At 38.9% G+C, this 23,191-nt stretch overlaps 1 protein-coding gene across 1 annotated transcript in view; it reads right to left on the minus strand.

Moving 5' to 3' along the window:
* Positions 1-23,191, minus strand: part of NEB (nebulin) — a 264,486-nt gene continuing 241,295 nt past the window's right edge. The window contains exons 147-165 of the mRNA XM_082630423.1: positions 22,976-23,089; positions 22,355-22,459; positions 20,233-20,337; positions 19,575-19,679; positions 18,837-18,929; positions 17,694-17,786; positions 15,599-15,691; positions 15,007-15,099; positions 13,923-14,015; positions 12,142-12,234; positions 8,763-8,855; positions 8,378-8,515; positions 7,956-8,048; positions 6,985-7,092; positions 6,696-6,879; positions 6,301-6,393; positions 5,210-5,356; positions 4,804-4,910; positions 1-1,558 (exon numbers count right to left, since the gene is read on the minus strand). Of these exons, the coding sequence (XP_082486549.1) occupies positions 1,385-1,558; positions 4,804-4,910; positions 5,210-5,356; positions 6,301-6,393; positions 6,696-6,879; positions 6,985-7,092; positions 7,956-8,048; positions 8,378-8,515; positions 8,763-8,855; positions 12,142-12,234; positions 13,923-14,015; positions 15,007-15,099; positions 15,599-15,691; positions 17,694-17,786; positions 18,837-18,929; positions 19,575-19,679; positions 20,233-20,337; positions 22,355-22,459; positions 22,976-23,089 (2,124 nt within the window). The 3' untranslated portion in view covers positions 1-1,384. The remainder of the gene's footprint in view (positions 1,559-4,803; positions 4,911-5,209; positions 5,357-6,300; positions 6,394-6,695; positions 6,880-6,984; positions 7,093-7,955; positions 8,049-8,377; positions 8,516-8,762; positions 8,856-12,141; positions 12,235-13,922; positions 14,016-15,006; positions 15,100-15,598; positions 15,692-17,693; positions 17,787-18,836; positions 18,930-19,574; positions 19,680-20,232; positions 20,338-22,354; positions 22,460-22,975; positions 23,090-23,191) is intronic.

The following is a 23,191-nucleotide window of genomic DNA, read 5'->3' on the forward strand; positions in this document are numbered from 1 at the left end:
TTTTCTTTCTTTTTTTTTTTGTTTGCGGTATGCGGGCCTCTCACTGTTGTGGCCTCTCCCGCTGCGGAGCACAAGCTCCGGACGCGCAGGCCCAGCGGCCATGGCTCACAAGCCCAGTCGCTCCGTGGCATGTGGGATCTTCCCAGACCGGGGCACGAACCTGTGTCCCCTGCATCGGCAGGCGGACTCTCAACCACTGCGCCACCAGGGAAGCCCCTCTGCCTTCATTTTCATGTGTACTCTTTGCTCTTGAGTCTCAGACACACATTAAGAAGCTTTAGGACAGCAGTATTACTACAGCTCTGAAGTAATGTGGACAGATCTTTTGCTTTTTAGAAAGGATAGTCTATAAACTTAAGCACAAGCCATTATTGGTTGGCACTCCACCCTTTGCCCATGCCTTTGCCACAAACTGCCAGCCCACTGGATACAGACGGGGAAGATCCCCTTTGGGATCCCACAGCTCCCACAGCTGTGGGATCCCACAGCTCCCACAGCTGTTGGATCCCACAGCTATTTCTAAAGCATTATAAGTGAAGCCATAAGGAAAGCTTGCTGAACACAAGTATGGATGGAGTTTTGAGAAAGTCTACACTTGTGCATTTTTTTTTTTAATTGAAGTATAGTTGATCTACAATGTTGTGTCTGGTGCATTTAACAGTACTTTTTTTTAAGTTTAATTTTTTTAGTGAAGTCTAGTTTCAGGGGTTTGCTTTTGTTGAAGTTTTTATTTGTAGATCTTTAAAAATAAATAATGCTCATTCCATCAGTGGTGTTTGTTTGTTGCAGAATTGCAGATTTTATTAGTTACTAGCTTAACACCAGTTTATATTGACTATCAGCTTTATAACTTCAGAACTGGATTAGAAATAAGAGTGTCAGCAGTCAGCAAGGAAAAGGTGAATATCTCTGCCATTTTTTTAAAAAATGTGTTTAACATGTTTAGAACTCTTGATTTAGAAAAGAAATACTGTTAAACATTTTCATAATGGAGAAAGATTCTGGGTTGATGCAACAGTAATACAACAACAATGCAGAAACTTTAAAAATGTCTATTCTGAAATTAAATGTTTTAAAACCCAAAGGAAAATTTAATAATGGCAATTAAAAGACCTATGGGTTTAATGTTGTCTCAAGTTTTATGTGCAAGTCCAGAAGATAGAAGTCTAGTTTAATAATTGGACAGATTAGTTGTACTAACCTTTGTTTCACTGGTGAATATTGGGGTACATATAGAAACAAGTTAAGGGATGGTACAACCATGAATCATACTGACACAAAAAGCACTACGCAGCTTCAGAACTCGGGGAATAGTGGAGAGTCTAAACAAATGCTGACGGCAAGATTTGTAGGTGCTGTAGACAGGTGCAGTGCTTTGAAGTTCCTAAATAGCTTCAACATAATTGGCTGGGAGCATGCCCGTCCTGCCAGTCCTCTGCACGGTGCCATACATCCAACCTTCATCAACAGTTTGAACGTTTACAATGGCATCTCCATCTTTGAAGGACACCTCATCTGCATCTGCAGCCATATAGTCATACATGGCACGGAAGATTTTCTATTGGTAAAGACGAAAAAGGGAAATATATATTAGATTTGCAACAATTAACCCGAACACCTAATTTTAGTTTCCACCAACTTAACTTGCACAAAACAGAATGTGCAACTACCTACCACCAAAACTAAAAGACAACTCACAAACTAGGAGAAAATATTTGCTAATCATACATCTAATAAGGGATCACTATCCAGACTATATTAAAAAAAACTCCTATAATTCAATACTGAAAAGGGACAGGGGCAAAGGATATGAATTCTCCAAAGGAGATGATAAACCAAGAGCCAATAAGCATGTGAAAAGATGCTCGACATCGTTAGTCACCAGGAAAATGCAAAACTACAATGAAATACCCCTTCACACACACTGGAATGGTGGTAATCGAAAAGATAGAATTGGGGAGGATATGGAAAAACTTGAATCTTTATAAATCGCTGGTGGGAAAGGAAAATGGTGCAGACACTTTGGAAAACAGTTTTGGAAGTTCTTCCCATTTTAAAAGTTACCGTGTGACCTCGCAATTCTACTCCTAGGTATATACACAAGAGGAATGAACATAAGTCCACATAGTAACTTGTACACCCATATTTATAATGGCATTACTTGTAACAGCCAAAAAGTGGAACTAGCCCAAATGCCCACCAACTGATGAACGAATAAAGAAAAGGTATTCCCATACAATTAAATATTTGCTAATAAAAAGGGATGAAGTACTGATATATGATACACCATGGATAACCTCAAAACATTAAGAAGCCAGTCACAGAAGACCACATATTGTATGATTTCATTTATATGAAATATCTATTCCAAATAGGCAAATATATACAGAAAGTACATTAGTGGATGTTCTAATCTAGTGTTTTGGAGAAAATTAAAAAATCATAGCAATATTGCATGTTTTTCTCACTTGGGGAATTTGGGAGTATACCAGTAGTAAAAGTTTCTGGAAAGCTAACCTCCACAATGTTTTTTTTTTTAAAAAGAATTGTAGCATGGTGGGAAAGGAAACGGGCATTACTAACCAACAGGCATAAAGTTTCAGTTAAGCAAGATGAATAAACCCTAGAGATCTGTTCTAGAGATCTCTAGGGATCTGTACATAACCTTGAATCTATAGTAAACAATAATGTATTATACACAAAAATATAAGCGTAGGTTGATCTCGTGTTCTCACAACAATGAAATAAGGTTTTTAAAAATAGTAACAATTTAGAGAGAAAAAATTTGAAAGTGCCCAAATTTTCTTCATAGGAGCAGTCACTGGTTAGTAATTTGGTATGAGACCTACATATTTTTCCCTAGCATTCTGAAATATACACAACATATATTCACATTCAAGGATAGGTTCCCCCCTGCCCCACATAAGTGGAATACTACTATAAATAGTATTCTCACTTGTTCCTTCCATTTAATATAGCTTGGAAGTCTTTCCATATAAATATAGATTGATCACATTCTTTTTTACTGCTGTAGAAAATTCCATATTTTAGTACTATCGCAAATTATTTAGCCATTTCTATATTTCTGGACATTTAATTGTCACCATGTTTTCATCCACTAAGCCTATAGTGTTTGTCTTTGGGCAGATATTTCAAAAGAAAGCTTTTAAAAAAAGTATTTGGTCAAAGGCATGTGCCTTTTAAGATTTTTTAAAAAGTTCACTACTATAATGTTCTTATATGCTACTTTATTGTTGCATATTTCTGGTTAGTAGTCAAATGGTGAACATGTTTTTTTTGTTGGCCATTTTTTAAAATTTTGCTGTAAATTGTCTATTCATATGCTTCCAGGTTTTATTTTGAAGGGAAGGGGGATAATATGTCAATGAACTTTGGATACTTTATGCGTTTTTAGATATTAATCTTTTTGTTGAGTATAATATTTTTTCCCAGTTTGACATTTCTTTTTGCTATAAAAACATTTAACCTTTGATGGTCAAATCTGTCAGTCTTTTCCTTTACATATCTAGATTTTGGAACCTGCTGAGGAAGGCTTTCACCATTTCCAATTGTAAAAGTAGTCTCTATTTTTCTGTAGTATTTTAGTTTTCCTTTTTTTTTCCTCTGCTGATTTGTAATTCTTTTAGGGTCCATTTTTGGACTTCCATCTTTTTTTTTTTTTTTTGGCGGTACACGGGCCTCACTGTTGTGGCCTCTCCCGTTGCGGAGCACAAGCTCTGGACACTCTGGCTCAGCGGCCATGGCTCACGGGCCCAGCCGCTCCGCGGCATGTGGGATCTTCCCAGACCGGGGCACGAACCCGTGTCCCCTGCATCGGCAGGCGGACTCGCAACCACTGCACCACCAGGGAAGCCCATGGACTTCATCTATTTTTAAATCTATTCTCATGCTAAATTCATATTTAATTATAATAGCTTTATAGCATATTTTGCTCTTATATGGTTAAGTCCTTTCCTATTAACATTTTCAAAATTTGCTTATTCTTGCATCTTTACTCTTTCAAATAAATTATAGGATTAATGTATAAAAATTTTTTAAATTTTACTAGGATTTGATTGGAATTGCCTTGAATTTATGGACTTCTGGAGAAATGACTTCAAGATTCCCTTCCTGAACTATAACGGGTCTCAATACTTAACTTAAATCTTTATGTCATTTAGTAAAGATAGTTTTCTACATATAAATATTGTTCATTTCAATCCTAAAGAATTATGTTTTTGTAATACTATGAATGAGATCCAGGGTTTTAAACTAAGAGTTTTAAAGTAGTCCGGTGAATTGTGAACATGATTTGACTTATTTCTTCAATGTATATTAATAGGGGATATCTAAGATATGACCAGATTACATGTGTGACATGTGCATACACATATATTTGGGTTGGCCAAGAAGTTCGTTCGGGTTTTTCTGTAAGATGATAGGGAAAAATCCGAACGAACTCTTTGGCCAGCCCAGTATATTCTGGAAGAATGATTCCAAGCCACAGATGTTTTGCTTTAAGATAGTGGGTGGGTCTAATGAGACCAAAATGATGACTTTGCTTTAGGCTTTTTTTTTGGTGTGTTTGTTTTCAATCATCGAATAATACTTTTTAATTAATGTGAGTTGCTAATGAAGGTTTTCTGATAATTTATTACTGTTAGCATGAGATGTGTAGTAAAAGAGCATTATGTAAAATAGAAGGTTCGGTTAATAATAAAAAAAAAAAAGACCAGAATACCTATAATCATTATTGCACATATCAAAAAGTGAGAATGACTTGAGTAAGTTATTGTTACTTACTCCAGCAGTAGATGGATGAGATGGGATGGAGGATACCGTTGTCTGCTGGGTAGCAACTGAAGATGATCGTTGCTGTGGGAGCTCTGTGGTTTTTGCATGTTTGTAAGCTGAAAAGAGGGAGAAAATGGTTTATTAGGAGAAAATGTGACTAGACCTCATTTAATCTGTGATTAGCAACTGAGCAGCACTGTCTTTTCCCCTAATTTAAAAAGAATGATTTCCAAGAAAGGAGGAATGAAAATGAAATAGCTAACTGCGTGTACCTCTCCACAATTCTAGTCCTCTCATTAGAAGAAAGGATCCAGATGTTTTTGTTGTGTTTTTACTCAAAGCATCTCTTAACAGTAACCTCCAGGGAGCTAGCTGGCCGGCCATGGCTGTCAAGGCCAGGGCCATCCACTTGTACCTGGTGAGGTTGCAGAGAAGAAGACGCCTCCGTCGCTGTAGGTGGAGAGGTGGGCACCTTCTGAATGCTCGGACTTCTCCTCGCCGCCGCTGACGCTCAGCGCACTGGCAGATCGAGAGTGCTCCCGGCTCCGCCGCTGAGCTTGTGCTGGGGAGGTAAGATCCATTGGAGAGGGAGCAGAGGTGAAACTTTTTATAGCAGCAATGCCTAATGGTAATCGACTCTCAGTTGGCTTTTGTTTGTTGTCATGCATGCAGGGTTTTAAGTAGATTTCTGTGGATTAAACCCTCAAAAACTCTTATACATTTTCTAGATGACAGTTTAATCACCGAAGGTCCCCTATCCGTTAAGTGGTACAGCCAGGCTTCCAATCCCGGAGTCTGTCCCTGACTACTACTCCTTCCCTCTATCCTGCTCATTTTCCGGGCTCGCTAAAATGAACAGATAGTAATGTACACAAATTCCACCTTTCAACTTCTACAGAACGTGCTCCCTAACTTCCAAATTTATTTAGATACACTTTCTCTGTGTTTCCGCAATCTGTGTGCAGACCTTTAAAATTGTTCATGTCAGGGTTTAACCACTGATTTACTGGTCTCTCTTCATCAGTGGACTAGAGTATAAATCCTTTGAGACTTATAGGCACTACATATTTTACTTTTAACATGAATAGAAGGCATAAAGCCATGTGGCCTGTTTTGTTGAGTGGCTAATCTTCCTTGACCTAAGAGAGTTCAGAAAGTTGTTAAAGGGCAAATCCATTCTCTTCCCTTTGCTTATATATTTCTTTTTTTTTTTTTCATTATTTCTCCAACAGAAAGATGTACTACCTTTTTTTCTTTAGGAAAATAATAATAATAATAATAGGGACTGAAGGAGACTTACCCTTAGGCAGTGAAACAATCTTTCCTAACTTTAACTTGTCTAGAAAATGAGCTTGGCTCACTAGTCAAGGAGGTGTTCTTATGCTGAATGGGTAACTCAGGAAATTGAAAGCCCTGGAGGAGATGAACTTCTGAGCCTAAAAGCCACTGGCGCTAGCCCACTAAATGGCGATGTTTACGTTGTAAGCCTTTTGTGGCATCACATACCATTAATCATGTGTAAGCTTCGGGACTGAATGTTGTCTTCTGCTGGATCATAGTCAAAAACTGAGCCAGGATTTGTACGCCAGACACGTAAACCTGAAAGTGAGATTCAGGATCAGCACAGATGTTCCTGGACGCTTGCGATAACTTGGAGATCAAGGCATGAACCTAAACAACCACAGGCGAATTGAATAACACTCATTGAGCTTAGTTCTAGGAGGGGAACAAAGCATAAAGTAGATTTCAGCTTTGCAAACAGTGAAATGATAGGGGTCTTCTTTCACATGTAATGAAAACACAGATTGAGGTCCTCTGGCCTTTGCTTTGCTCTAGATAATGTCACTTGTGTTCTACCTTCCTTAACTTAACGTTGATTTTTCTCCCCAGGCCCCAGTTACCTGTAATAGTTTCCTGATCCTGGTCATTCCGTTTTTGTTCCATTTCTACCACTTTTCTCTGAATACCTCGGTAGTTAATGTCACTGAAGTCCTGTGTGTTCTTCTTTACTCGTTCAGTGATGGGGTCTGTCACCACTGGTGTGAAGCAACCCTTGTGTTTCTCGAAGTCTTCATGATACTTCACCTGAAATTTCATGAATTCACTTGGTGAAAATAGGATGGTGTGATCATTTCCTTTTTTACATGTTCCAACAGGCCGCCCACCCAATCTGAGGAATTCCTGACTCACCGTTGAGATGTGGCGTTGGGTCTCCCTCACCCGTCTCATCTCTGGCGTGTCCAAGACATAGGCAGCTTTGCCTTGTATTTGTTTCCGGAAGCTATCAGAATAAAGCACCTGACAGAGGAGAGACCATGAATGAGGACAGGTTGTGGTACCGTCCTAATTCTGAAGCCTCACAACCTTTCCAACAGATGGAGGTGAAAGGAGCTGGGGAGGGAAGCTTGAGTCACCTGAAAAGCCCCAGCTAGCCCGTGACTGACAGAGGAACAGTTAGCATGAGGGTGAACAGGCAGGGCTTGAAGGAGACAAAGGATTTCTTTTGAGTTTGAGGAGACAGGGCAAAGTATAATTTTGAAAGGAAGGGTAAAAAGTGATCTCTTGAATTTGCTGGGAATTGTAGCACCAGCACATTGGATGATATTTGGAGCTAAACGTGATACGGACGTTTGAAAGAACTATCCTTTAAAACAAGTGATCATTTTTTGAAGGATTATGTCCAGATTTCATAAACCAATATGCTAATACAGAAATCAAAGTCTCAGAAATGAAAACCCAAAATATCAAAGTCAGAGAAGGCATCCATTTCAGAGTATATTACCTGTTTCATAAAGTATCTTAACAAAGTATTGCTGAAGATTGAGGATGTTAGGAAGTCAATTTGTTACACTTGGTTACATAAGACTACCTCAGAGTAAAGTAAAAGGGAAGAGGAAACACTGGCAATTAACTTGTTATGTCTTAGTACAATCATTTGGAATTTAAAAGCACAGTTATGTTAATTTTAGTGTGAATTTTCAGTTGAATAAAAAAATGCACATTTTTATGGTGTTAAAATGTTATATTCCAAGATGTTGCATTTCTCTCTCTCTCTTCGTTTTAGTGTGTTTTTCAGTTGAACGAGAAAGACACTTTTTTATGATGTTAAAATGTTATTTTCCAAGTTGTTGCACTACTCCTTCTTTAGTCCTAGAAAATACCGAGCTAATGTTTTCTTGGTTGCGCTTAGCTCTCTCCATCTCTGGAGTGACCGGTGTCGGAGTTGCTTTTCTCATATTCTCTTTGTACAATACCTAGAGGGGCCAAGAGAGCATCCAGATATCAGAGAGCAGAAACCCAGTTCTGAAAACCATCATCGAGCTGTTGTTATGGCTCAGTTATGTCACACTCTATAAAAACACCTCAAGAAGAGAAAGCCATTAAAATGTTATTGTAGAAAGCAAAAAGTGAAGAAAGAAGTAAATCAGGTGAGCCGGTGGGGTTGGTATGTCATTTTTAAGTAGGTAAAGAAGAATTTTAAAAGATAAAAGTTTTGGGGAAACTGTGAGATAAATTAGTGGTATAACCATGTTTGCCAGGCTTGTTAAAAGTGTCACCATTTCTTTTTTCCTCTATCAAATACCGAGCTAAAGTTTTCTTGATTGCGTTTGACTCTTTCCATCTCGGGAGTAAAGAGTGCGGGGGTGGCTTTCCCCAGGTTCTCTTTGTATAACACCTGTGAGATACAAAGGTGGACCTGAAAGTCACTAGGAGGCAGTATTCAGGCTATTCAATATAATGCAATTTGGGGGAGAAAACTCCAGGTTTAATCTATTACTATTAGTGAGTACAACTCTAGAAGAAAGCTTAAAAAACAGTTAATGGCAACAGTAAATGTATATCATTTAGGGGAGAGTCTTAAAAAGCTGGCATTTTGTTTGTTTTAACCTGGGATGGAGTTAGGAGCAGGTCAAACGGCACGGGTTACTTTGCAAAATTAAAAGCACTTTCATTTCTCAAGACAATACCGAGCTAATGTTCTCTTGATTGCGTTTGACTCTCTGCATCTCTGGAGTGACAAGGGTTGGGGTGCCTTTCCCCACATTTTCTTTGTACAAAACCTACATGAGTCCAATGGATCCAAAAAGCCAAAAAGAAAAAAAGAATTACAGTTACCAAAAGATTAAACAGAACAGATCATTTGTTAGGAGGCTCAGGGTGCTAAACCATTTGGGCAATAAGGTTAGATGGAAAGAAATACATTTCCAAAACAAGTTGATGTAGTTACAGCAAGACACACATTTCTAGGTTAGGACCCTGCCCTGAAATCCTTACAGCCTGCAAGACAGAACTGCAGTTTTTGTGCCTAGTTCCGGGATGTGGGGCAGGGCTGGGAAACTGTCTTCACTCTCCCACTAATCTACGCATGTCAAGCTCCTGACAGGTCAACTCACAGGACTTAGGGGCACGCGCTTGAATAACACTGAGAAGGTGGAGGCTGCTTCCTAAATAGCATAGGGAGCCTGGACCCTTTTGCCACCCTTGAACTCACATAGACACGTCAGGAAAATGTGTCCTTGCTATCGTCTGTGCTCTGCCTCTTGCTTTAGTTCAGTACATCATCGTACGTAGTAAGGAAACATGGTTTCAGCAATTAGATCACTATCATGGTAAGTCAATAGGAAACATCGTGATAAATTCCCAGCCTCGCTGTCACCTCAGTGTCATTCTTGGGGTCACAGGAGGTTTAAGATATGGCATTCAAGAGGAAGAATTCTGTCAAAGAAGTGGTTCTCAAAGTTGAGGTCCCTGGATAGCAAGGTCAGCATCACCTGAGACCTTGCTGGAAATGCAAACTTTCTGGCCCACGCCAGATCTACAGAATGACAGAGGGTGGGCTTCCTGGTGATTCTGATGCACACTAGTCTCAGGAGTCCTGCGTTCCAGTATCCGAGAAACCTGCAGGCAGTGTAGATGTGGCAGGCCGCTGGCGCTTCACTGCGTACGCTAATGTCCCCACACAAACCCCAATCCCCCGGCAATCTATAAACGTATAAAATATCACAGAGCGCAGGCTTGCAGAAAACGGCTTACTAAAATTAGCAGCCGAAGACCATGATAAATACAGAAGAACAAAGAGAACTGAAATTGGTAAAACAAAAAACAGTTCGAGCGACACTTTCATTTTTAAGTAAATTGACATTCATTTGCCAAAACCACTACTGGATCTTAATTTATGTCGTTATCCCTGAAGGAGAGGATTAGGGGTTATTTTTCCCCAAGGTCTCTTTGTCCAAATCTGGCAGGGTAAATTAGAACCTAAAGTCAGGTGCAAAAACAACAAAATCACAACTCCAATGTCTAGAAAGAGCCCTGTCACACCTACTACTCCACTCCCCAAATTTTACAAATATGTAAAACAGAGACCTTAGGGGTAATGGATAGAGAGTAAGTTTGGGGAGAGAGGAGCCAAAGGATGATTTATTGGAAAATCTGTTACTTTCTGACATTAGAACTTTAAAATATGGATTAAAGCAACCTTGTTGTTATGGGGTTAAGTCTAGGAGTAGCTCTACAGGAAAGAAGGATAAATGTGATTAAGAAATTCACAAAATTTCAGTTGTCTTTAAAAAGTAGGATTAATATGTATTATTTTAAATCATTAAAGAAGTAGTTTCTTTTTTTTTCTTGCCAAAGTACCGAGCTAATGTTTTCTTGATTGTGTTTGACTCTCTCCATCTCTGGAGTGACAGGTAAAGGGGTTCCCTTGCCCATGTTTTCTTTGTATAACACCTGTGTGATCAGAAAGCATCCAGAAAAACAACCATAAGTAACATTACATTTGTTGTGAGATTTTAAGGGTCAGTTCAACTTCCTTGTTATCAAATGACACAGTAGTCCGAGGAGCCAGGAGTTATGTGCTGACAAGATGCCACAAAAAAATGTAATGACAGCCACTCTTGGGATTAGGAAACTGACTCTATCTGGGGTAGCAGGGCCCTTAGTTGCTGGGGAAAGACTGGAGTTATCCTCCCAAACAGTCACATGGGGATTTGAGATTGTTAGAACTTGGTTGTGTTGTTATCCAAGCAAACTAAAAGAAAAAAGGTTTCAAAAAATATTTTTTTAAATACCAGATGGAACAGAAATCAGAATTAACTTGAAAAAAAAAAAAAAGAATCCATAGTAGTACCACAGAAATGTGAAAGTATGTCCTTTTGCTAAGTGAGGTATGTTAGAAGCAAAGGAAGGGAAGTGGATTTAAAAGAAGAATAAATGTTAAGAATCAATTTAATTATGAGGTTAAATGGCATCTATTTTCCGTTTCTTTCCAAAATACCGAGCTAAGGTTCTCTTGATTGAGTTTGACTCTCTGCATCTCTGGAGTGATGGAGATTGGGATTCCTGTGCCCAGGTTTTCTTTGTATAGCACCTGTGTGATAGGAAAGCATCCAGAACAAAAAGAGCAATCAACCACTCTCCCCTTCTTGCAGAGCAGTTGGGAGTAGAAGGACAAAGAGGAAGAGAACAAGTTAGAGGAAGGGAAATACCAGAAGCTTCTAGATCCAACCTGTAGGAGCCTAAAGACATCCTTAAAAGCAAGGGAATGCAGGAAGGAGCAGGGAAACTAAGAAATTAAAAAGGAGAATTTTACTGTTTTGTTGAATTAGTCTCTGCATCACTGAGCAAAGGAGAGCACCATGGAAGGGAACGACGAGCTGCGCCCCCCAGCTTGTTATGAGGTTGGGGAAAAAAAAGAAAGGACAGAGACAGAAGGAGAACCAAGGAAGTTATTTTGATTTGGAAATGTTATTAATAAACCACATAAGGGTATTTAGGTTTTATAAACATTGCATATATGAAGATGCATACACACAAGTCTTCTTTTGTTGATTTTCAAAAGAAGTCAAGGTATTTAATTTTTAGTTTAGGTGAACATATTGGGAAGAATTAATTATATTTAAATGGAGAACAGTGACAAAATGCTAAAAAAAAAAAAAAAAAAAACCCTGAAAGTATCTATACAAATACCAGTAGAGACCAAGAAGGTTAGAATAGGAAATGAAGCCAACAGTTTAAACTTATTTGCAGAATAAATTTTTGTAAGCTTTACGTTCAAATGAAAGTTGCCAAAGCAGGATAATGTGGGTGCCTAGAGACTGGGAATGCTATGTTTTTAAAGGCTGGAATATCATATTGAACATTTTTTAAGTGATGTTAATGTTTAACCAAAATGGGGAAACTGATTCATGGGAAATGGCAGCATTAGGTTGCAAACAAGACACAAGACGTGTCAAAGTTTTTACTGGGATAAGTTGATTAGGCTTTAAAATAATAGCCATTAATCTTTTTAAAAAATGGTTTAAAATTAGTTAAAGGGTTTTTGTTTGTTTGCTTTTTAAATACCGAACTAAAGTTTTCTTGATTGTGTTTGACTCTCTCCATCTCTGGAGTGATGGGAACTGGAATCCCTTTCCCGATGTTTTCTTTATACAACACCTGTACGATACAAGAAAGCATCCAGAAAAAACAAGAGCAGTCAAAAACAGCCCTTTCATCTATCGTGTAAGGAACGTACTATGAAACACAGACGTCAAACAGGAAAGACAAATTCACCAAGTCAATCTGTTTTTTCAAGCACAGATCTGGATGAAAACATGCTCCATATTTCCTTGGCTAAAGTGCCAGTGTATGTGATGTTCAACTTTTAAGCTAACTCATATATTAAATGGTGGTTTTCTGTGTTAGGAATTAAGAAAAAAAATCAAATTTCATAAAATTACTAAAATGCTTAGTGTACAATAGAAAGGTTATTTTTTAATTAGATGGGCAAATATTTATTTTCCCTACACAGAACATCTGTTTTACAGAATAACAGATACTTTAAACCCTAGGTCAAATCTATGCGATATAGGAAATTGGTCTTTGTTGGGTAAATTCAAGTTATAGAGGTGGTCAAGTCTAAATACATAGCACTGTTTATCTTCCATAGAATCTTAAAGGCTCTATGCACCACTTGATAAAAATTGCCTAAATGCAACCTATGTAAAAATTAACACAAATGGTTACTTAAAAGAAAGAAATTGTCCAGGATCATCAGGATCATTAATATCTCAAATAGATATGAGCAATAATATACTTACTCTAATACAGAAGAAAATAATTTTTAAATAGTTTTGAAAATTAATGTAAACCTTTCCAAAAGAAGGAATAATAATAATAATATAAACCTATAAGGAAAACAGTGAATATAACATTCCGAAAATAATATCAATTTATACCAAAAATTTAATAAAATCAAAAGGTTGTTAGTGAATAGTAATTAAAACAAAACAAAAAGACAGTGGGACCAAAGAAAGTTACTTAATTGTGTGAAAGAATCAAACTTTCAGAAAATATTTAAATGGACAATTAAAAAACATTTTGGATCAAAACTCGCCCTACCTACCCCCACCCCCCCAAAAAAAATCCAGCTAGATTTTCCTAATGACATTTGATTCTCCATCTCAGGCACAAGTAAATCTAAGATCCTTATATAAAAGTTTCACAGACTATTGAGTAGTATAGAGTTTTTTAGCAACAAAAATATTAATAAAAGAAAATAACATTAAATATAGACTCACAATCTAATTTGTATATTTTTTAAAAGATCAGAAGATCTGGATTTCTATTCATGGAATGGCTTTTTTAGAACAAGTATCAAGATAAGATTGCTTTGGGTTCCAATACTGAGTGCTTTTCTTTCTTGGTGCTCTGTTTATCCAGATAGGATCTATGTTAAGCTAAACCTTGTCCCCAGCAAGGGCCACTATTTCTACACATGGCCTCAAGTCCTGTGTCTTTTCTTTCAATGCTAACGCAGCTACATCAAATATAAGTATTCCCAAGTAAATAAAGCTATAGTATTTGGGGGTTTTGGACATCAATTAACTTCAAAAGTCCCATAAAACGTGAAAAGGGAAGGAAAGGAATTGATGAAAAGTTTTAAGGGACTATTATAGGAAGTATAAAATGTTAGAATCAAATGGTGAGTAAAAGATCTGGAAAACAAAAATTTAGTTGATGAGATTTTTTTTTTAAGAAAAATGTGTTAAACTGATTATTTTAAAGGGACTAACAGAAGTTTTGTTTTATAGAAAAGTATTATCATTTTTTTTAATACGAGTTAAGAGCTTTCTCCCAAATACCGAGCTAAAGTTCTCCTGGTTGTGCTTGACCCGCTCCATCTCGGGAGTGACCGGGAGGGGAGTCCCCTTGCTCAAGTTCTCTTTGTACAGAATCTGTGTGCACAAAATCAACAATCAAATCAGCCTGGACCCATTGTTTAGGAAGACTTAGCTTTTGAAATAGGTTCTAAAAGTATTTTTGCTTGTTTGTTTTCATAATGACATAAAATTGGCCTAAATAACTTTAAGAAATAGAACAAGTACAGATCACCTTTGGCCGTTTCATCACACACAGTATGAGGTCTGTCTGTAAGAGGCATTCATAGCACAGAGCTGCCAGGCTGCAGGAGGAGTCAGTCACTTATATAGGCCTTCTCTCAAAGACAAGGACTAGGCCTTATCAGAGACTACTCAAGTTAACTGAAATTTACATGCCTCATGAGTTGCTCTAAACTAGTGAACTAACTCTAAATTAGTGAACCAAAAAAGGGGGGGGGGTTGGGGGAATAAAATAAGTATTAAAAGCTAAATAAATATTAGCTTTCAATGATCCTGAACCTATTCCAAGGAAAGCTCATTTATCTCTCTTGTGATACACCAAAAATAGCTGAGCCAAGTAAATCTGTATTTCTGAGTTACTGTGAATTGCTATGCTGTCTCTGGAGTGAAAATGTTCAAGAATCACATTCTTTTAAGAAGAGCTGCAAACAAAATACATCAAACAGAGCCACAATAAATACAAATAAAATTCTAGCTAACATTATCCTTTCGGAGGCATGTTAGATTTTACTTTTGACTTGTGCCACACCAGTTAGAAACACCTACTGTTATTCAAGGGGAATTTGAGGAAGGAAACACTAAGTATTACAGGTTTTTAAGGAACGTGATCAATAGCTACGTTTTAGGAAAAACATAGTTAAAATTTCACAGCAGAACTAAAATAAATAATAAGATTTGGGTTGAAAACGGGTAATATTTGGTATCATTATTTTAATTATATGAATTTAGTATTTTTACAGGAAGAAAATTATATATTGGTAATGTGTTAAAAATATTATTTTAAATAAAAATTAAGGGATTTTATTTTTTGGCCCCTAAGAAATACCGAGCTAAAGTTCTCTTGATTGCGTTTGACTCTCTCCATCTCTGGAGTGACAGGGGTTGGGGTTCCTTTCCCCAGATTTTCTTTGTACAAAACCTGTGAGATACAAGAAAGTACCCAAAAGACATTCAAAACAAGCACAAAGATTAAGGAAGAGAGAAGATGGGGGGCAGGGGGTGGGTGTGAGGAGGGAGTTTTTTAGTGAGTAATATTTAGAAAGGATAATGCTTTTATTTTTTACTTCACATTTTAAGGATAAACTCTACAATGCTAATTCTGGGCATGAAAAGGTACCACAGAAAGCGTTGAGTTATAGCATATAAGTAGAATGATGAGGAATCTTATGTTAATTCTATTTACAGTATTTCAGATCTAAGCGCTCACACTTGTCAGTCACCAAAAGTGTTAAAATACCATCAGAAAATTGAGTCATTTTGTGTAAGTCCAGATGGTCTTGGTCAGGTGGAACACACATACACACACGGACACACACAAAATTGGTGTTAAGATGTTGCTTTTTAAAAAAGGATGATGGGTTATTCCGGTAATTTTTTAATGGGAAATCAAGTATCTTATTTGATATATTTGTAAATACCGAGCTAAAGTTCTCTTGATTGCGTTTGACTCTCTCAATCTCTGGAGTGACAGGGGTTGGAATGCCTGTTCCCAAGTTTTCTTTGTACAAAACCTGTAGAAGATAATGAGAACATCTAAAAAAGTAAAATGACCACGAATCCTTTGGATTACAGCTATATGCGGGCTATTTGGTGGAAACTCATAAAAGCAATCTAGCCTTCAAACATGACACTCAGGGAATAAGGAAGGAAATGCCACAAATATCTATGTTCTCTCTTCAAAAGTAGTAATTTTACTACCTTGAAGACTATTAAATTATGCATTTTCTGTAGTCAACATTTAGTACATTCCTAAAATGCGTTAAATAGTGCTAATGAATATAACAATGAAAAAAGTCTAACCATTTCATAACATCTAGTATTAGTCCCTTGAATATAGTGGGTCCACAATAGGTTTGTACTTCAATAAATAGGTGGCTTGGCTTAGATTTTTCTAATCATGTGATCCTCTGTTACTTCACAGTTGTTGAGAATTTTGTCTGTTTTGTATTTTCTTCTGAAAATTCCTAGCTGGCCTTTAGTCTGCAGATACCCTTAATGCAAGGAGACTTAAACAATTTATTTTTCCAGGAAGAGCATTTTTCTCTGAAATTTTTACTGATGATTGCTGGATCTTGCCAATTAGTGTTTCTGAACAGGGAAAAGTCCCTATTTGTTCTGGGTAGTGTCAAAGGACTGTAAATGTTAATGAAACAAGTAAGGAACTTCCAGAGCCTCTTAGCTTCTTCCATTCCTCCCTCCCTCCCAATGTTAAGAATTTTCAGCCTAAAGGAAGGAATGAATTCTTTTTAAATGGATGGATTCTATGTTGCACTAGAGCACAGGCTGGGGAGCAACACAGAAATCCTAGGGGTTTGTGTCACAGATTAATTCCTAAAATCACTGACAAACTAGTGTTGACATCTTTTCTTTGCTAGGAAACTTTTCGGGATCTTTAAATATCTACCATCTTGGTACAAAGTTGTATTTCTTTACTGAGCAAGGCAATGGAACAGATTGTGGACCACAGAACAAAACAAAATCAGAGAAAGGCAAGAAGTTGCAATCAGAAGCAGCAAAGGAGATGCGGGCTGGTTTTCCTGGATTAGTGGACATGTAATTCTAAATGTAGTCTGTACCACTGGGAGCCAGAGTATAAGCAGGGAATGCGAAGGAAATGAGGTCTAAATAATACAAACGACTTGCAAGAGAAATTGCAGCTGTCTGATAATGGAAATTAAATGAGAGTTCGGGCCTCCAGGGGCCAGGCGGATCTGTGAAACCAAGATCCTCACCTTTTATGGGCCATCAACTATTTCCCAAACTTCACACAATCTTTTGCTAGTAGCCAGCAATTGCTTAGAAACTGCTTACGGATGGAAGCGCGTGCGCGCGGGGGGAGTGGGTAACGGGGGGGTGGGCGGAGACCGGGCTAGCTGGACAGAAGGTCGGGAGAAATGTGTGCTGAACCTGATATTTCAGGTGTGGGAGAGTCCCACCTCCCCCAAAACACACGCTGCGCACAGGTGCCTGCGATTCCTGTTAGAGAACAGGGTTAAGGTATAATAGACCCTTGTGGGTAGATGACAGCCAGCGCCTTGAACACGCGCTGTATTTACAAGGAGAGAGCAGAGGATACAGGGCCAGGGAGGGGAGGTGGCCGCGGAGACGTTGCTAGGCTGCCTAGGGTCTTCCGGACCGTGGAGAATGCCCGGAGGTATGTATATACATCCATGCATGTATACATATTTATTTTCTATTACTTTTATGTTTATATGTATATGCTTTTGGTCAACTACCTTGAGATCATCCCAATAAACTTATTACTAGTCGGCACATTTTACTTTAGAAACTGCAGGTATGATGAGCAATCACGAAGCCTAGTGCCTTGTGCTCCTTGATTACGTAAAGACAGAGTTTCCTCTTCTGCTTTTGCAAACCGCACTGCCCCTCACAGGGCAGGGAGGGTTCGCGCCATCCCCGGGCTTGGGAAGCCCGGCAGAAGGGAGACGGGGTGAGACAAGCCAGCCGGCGGGGGGAGGGCTGAGCATGGGGGAGGGGCCGGGGGCGCGTTACCGAGCTGATGTGCTTCTGGGTCTCCTTGACGCGCTTCACTTCAGGCAGGTCTGGGATCGGGGTTCCTTGTCCAACCGCCTCCTTATACTTCACCTGCAGGTGTAAAAGTGGGAACGTGTACATGCGTTTGATTAGTAGCCCCGCGATGTGCGAAGTCGCAGTTTAAACAGCACAAAACCTATACTTAGGGGGAAGGGGGCCACATGCTGATACTGGGTCCGTGCCAAGGACACGGACATTTGGGCTCTCTCTGGTCTCTTTGGGGTGGGGTCCACACTTCTCTTCCTTCCTTCTCTTCCCTGGGGTCTCCCATGTCTTACAGCCACAGTTCATTGGCCCAGGATGGACACACTCACATATACACACCCAGGAAGAGCCAGTCTCTGATTCACAACTGCTACTTTCTTACAGGTAACAAGGAGTCTCTTCTTGACCAAACTTGAGTCAGGCTCCTCTGAACCTTCTTCCCAACTAGGCCTTGAGCTTTGGACTTCCGAGACCATCTCTGCACCTCCCAATTTTAGCCAGAATCCTGCTAAGTCAGTTTAGCCAAAATCCCCCACCCTGGATGTCTCATCATCCTTGATATCTGATCAAATTCCTTAATGCCCTCTGCCCCCAACCCCCCAGAAGAAGTCTGATCACCTTGACCTGCCTCCAGCAAAAATCCTGGTAGGTCGGTTTAGGCAGAATCCCCCATTTACCCCCGATGTTTCTTCTATTTTCCATCCACTGATCCTTTCCCCACACCCCAACCTCCCCATCCCCCCATCCCTGTCCATCCATCCCTGCCCCCATAAATCCCTCCTTTCCCTTGTTGTATTCAGAATTGAGCTCAGCTTTATACCGAGATCTCTTTTCTCCTATGTCGCAATTGTCCTGAATAAAAATCTTTTTTTGTTGTTGTTTTAACTGCTTAAACTACTGTCCAGCTCTGGTTTGCTTTGACACAGGCCTCTCCATTTTTTATATCTAACTAGCCCTCATGAAAACTGCCTCGGCACTGCATTATGAGATGACCCTTATTTTAGCAACTTAAGCTGCTTCTGGTGACAAAAGTCATGAGTGCAGCTCAGACATCAGTGTTAATCTTCAAAGGCGAGCAGAAAATTTTGAAAGTGAGTCCCCAGTGGCTGTCTTTACCGAGCTAATATGGTCCTGGGTTTGCTTCACTCTCATCATCTCAGGTGTCTTTCCAATCGCCGTTCCTGGTGAAACATCTTCTTTATATAAAACCTGGGCATTCAGAATCAGGACAGTGTTACACAGAAGAAAGGAAAACCCAGCAATTCCTGGAGAGAGACTAGGAAACTTGGCTTCTGTGAAAACAGAAGACACTAGAGAATGTTCTTAGGCAAGTGCTGGAGTATCTGGACTGTCTTCTGCATCAGCATCAATAACTCAAACCATGTATACAACACACATCTCAATTTCCAGATCTTGAGATTTCTTTTAAGATTATCATACTGTATTAATACATGATGAGAAAAACCAGAAAATGTTGATTAAAACACCCTCCCATGTGAAACACAAAATCCATTAAAGAAATACAAAGTCAGTTATTTGGGGAAAGGATAATAAATCACAGTGTCAGAAAGAAATCCATCTTCTGGAGCAAGACAACACATGATACTGCTCTGGGATTAAAAAAGTTAAAAAGAAAGAAAAGCTCCTTTGTTAGCAGATTTAAGTTGTTATTTCAAATGGTCTCTGGGGTGATGATTTTAGAGCAAAGTATGGGGAATTTTAACAAATAACTGCTAGCATTAACTGAGGAGGTTAGATGTTAATTGTCTGAATCAACGTACGGCTAGTATATTTTTAAAGAGGAGCCTGATATTATTAGGTTAGCATTAAATGGAAAATAAATAGTAAATATACCGAGCTGAAATTCTTTTGATTTTCTTTAACACGCAGTATTTCTGGCGTGTCTTGAACAACTGTAATTTTTCCTTTACTGTTTTTAAGGTCACACTGGTATTGAAGCTATGAAAAAAGAGCAAACATCTTGGTAAGATTTCAACATTGTTTTGTATATTGTATTGTCCTATATTGTGTAAAGGAAGTTAAAACCTTATACTTTTAAAAAAATTTCTACGCTACAATAATCATAGTCACATAGCCAACGGGAATTTCTTTAATAAGAATTTTGTGAAGAAACTAAATATTTAAAGCCCTAAAACTAGTTTAAAATATATATATATATATATATATATATATATATATATATATATATATATATCTTGCCTAGAATTAATTTTGAAAAAGATGTCACCACCAATGGAAGATGGTGATAGTTCATATTCAGTGACAGGAAACCACCAACAAAGTGAGAGATGGGTCTTTAATGCTATGAGTTGGGATTGAGATATAAGATGAGCCCAGAGGAGACAGGAGCACACAGCTCCCGGGCAGGGGATGGGAGGTGTGGTGGGCTGCTGCAGGTAGGTATGCAAGCATGTGTGCCCAGAGGCATCCTTCTTGCCCCGCCTCATCCCAGGTACCAGTGAGCTGTGTCTTAGATTCAATAAAAACTCACAAGGCTGAAGTTCTTTTGGTTCTCCCGGATCCTCTGCATCTCTGGGGTGTCCAAAACGGTCTCATAATATGACATGCACTTCTCTGCATCTTCCTTGTACTTTTTCTGGAAATAGATTCCAAGAAATAAGGATAGGGAATAACACAGGGATATGGGCCAATGGGACCTAAAATAGCCCTTCCTGCTCAGCAGAGGGGAAGTCCTTTATATTTTTTTGACTATTTAAGGATGTTAGGGAGTTATAAAACAGAGCCCTCTGGGTCAGTGAGTGCCATGCCTTTTCTTTCCAGGAGAACTGAGCTCAGGCATTTAATAGGACCCATTGTCATGGCAAAGCTGGCAGAGGGAGGCCCCTGTGGACTGGTCCACACGAGGGAGGTTGACAGCCCCTGAGGTTCCTGGCAGGGACTTGGGGATGTCTACAGTGAACTGGATGGAGCCAGACTATTCAACAGGCAGGTGGAGAAAAGCAGGAGGGTTAAGAGCCATCAGCAAGGCCTCCTGAATGCCAGTCCTTGGTTGGTGACAAGGATATTTTCGCTGAGCTGTGAGCAGGTTTGGTCCAGGCTCCTGGCCAGAGCTCCCAGGGTGGGTCCAGGAAATCTACATTCCCAGGTGTTTACAAAGTATAGTCAGGCCAGGCAACTACTGCTTTAGAACTCACTGATTAGGAGACAAGCAAAAATTCTAGTTTTGGGCTACTCAAGTAAATTGCAGATTCCTGATCAGCAGTGAAGATTAAAACAAATGAGGGTATATCCTGGTGCATGAAGGACATCTTACTTTTCTTTCTCTCTCTATTTGTGGGAAGATGGAGAGTTACCCATCATAAGAGGAATCAGGGTTAGATTGTGTGGTTAGCGTTGATGACATAATCTCAATCTTATTTTAAAAAATTGATAATCCAAATGTGGACGGTCTACTTTGTTTCTTCCAGATTTGCCCACAAATTTTTCATCCACATTATGAGACTGATTCTTTAATTACGGGTGGTAACTCATGCCTGTTAGAATGGCCATCATCAAAAAGACAAGAGATAACAAATGCTGGTGAGGATGTGGAGAATAGTGCACTGTTGGTGGGATTGTAAACTGGTTTTGACACTATGGAAAACAGTATAGAGGATCCACAAAAAAATTAAAAACAGAACTACCATATGATCCAGAAATTCCACTTCTAGGAATATATCCAAAGGATTCGAAAACACTAACTTGAAAAGATACCCTCACTTTCATGTTCATAGCAGCATTATTTACAATAGCCAAGACATGGAAACAACCTAAGCCTCTATCAACAGATAATGGATAAAAAAGTTGTGGTATACATGTACAATGGAATAAAAACTGAGAAAATCCTGCCATTTTCGACAACATGGGTGGATCTTGAGGGCATTAAATTAAGTGAGATAAGTCAGACAGAGAAAGACAAATACTGTATGATCTCACCTATTTGTGGAACCTAAAATCAAAACAAATGCCTAGAAAAGGTGATCAGATTTGTGGTTACCAGAGGCAGGAGACTAGTGAGGGTGAGGTGGAACTGGAGAAAGGTGGTCAAAAGTGACAAACTTCCAGTTATAAGATAAATAAGTACTAGGGATGTCATGTACAGCATGACGATGACTACAGTGAACACAGCTCTAACACAGCCCTGTTACATGTGAAAGGTGTTAAGAGAGTAAATCCTGAGAGTTCACATCACAGGGAAAAATTTTTTTCTTTTTGTTTTGCTTTCTCTTTTTACTGTATCTCTAGGAGATGATGGATGCTATCTAAACTTATGGAAGCAATCATTTCACAGTAAATATAAGCCAAACCATTACACTGTACACTTTAAAGTTATACAGTCATATATGTCAATTTTATCTCAATAAAACTGGGAAAATAAATTTTAAAAAGTTATGGGTGGTACCATGTAAGAGTTCTTCAGTACCTTAAAATTCCCTTCTTTATTTTAATTCTGATACGGAAATCTCAACTCTAACTCAAACTTGCATCATAGACGAACCCCTTCTTTTTCACTGGGAAAAATTGTGATTTGAAAGAATCTTCTTCGGTATTAATGGAAAGACTTGTTCTTCATGATTGGGGTCAATAAGTGATATTCTGATGAATGTCCTTACCTGGCTTGAAAGGTTCTTGACTTGTTGGGCATGAATGATCTCCGGAGTATCAACCACAGAAGTGAAATTGGCTTTTTCCATTTCTGCTGATTGCTTATACTTAACCTGCAAAAGGACATCCAATAGTTGGGTAAATGTTTACAATGTGCACATTTGTTGGCTTAGTTTGACTAAGAAGTGATTAATATTTCTTATCCAAAAGGGTTCATTCATTTGCTAGCCAACATTTTTTCCCTATTGTGTCTATAGCTTTATGCTAAAGAGTGAGATTCAGAAAGAAAGGTTGAGTCCTAGCTGTTGGAAGGCTTACTATCTAGTTGGGGGCGGGGCAGGGTGTCGTTGGGTAGGGTACGGGAAAGCAGAAGGAGAGAGATAATCAACAGATAGTAAGGCATCAATTGTTTACAGAAGAGCTAGGAGAAGCACAGATGAAAGCAGCCCTGGCAAAGGGCCCCTGATCCTTTCATCAGATGGATTCCACCATGTGGATATTTAGGGATGCCACTATATGTGTTTAACTGTAATTGATCAACAAGTAAGACAACAGAAGGACAACACTGTGTCCTTGTAATCACAGCTACTTTTTTTGTTGAAAGACTGACATGGAACAGTAACGCTGACCTGACTGGCAATATCTGCAGCATTCCTGGCTCTGAGGAAGTCGGGAGTTTCATTGGCCATGGCATTCAGGCCTCTTCCTTTGACTTCCAGCTCCAGGTCTCTCTTATATTCTTTCTATAGAAGCATTAAAAAAAAAAATGTGCAGAGTGAATACAGATCCACATAACATGCCACCTCAATTGCTGATGTCACCTTCACCTTTCCCTGTGGCAGGAT

Source organism: Mesoplodon mirus, assembly GCF_964341445.2.
Source record: "Mesoplodon mirus genome assembly, chromosome: 8".
In the NCBI taxonomy this organism is placed as follows: domain Eukaryota; kingdom Metazoa; phylum Chordata; class Mammalia; order Artiodactyla; family Ziphiidae; genus Mesoplodon; species Mesoplodon mirus.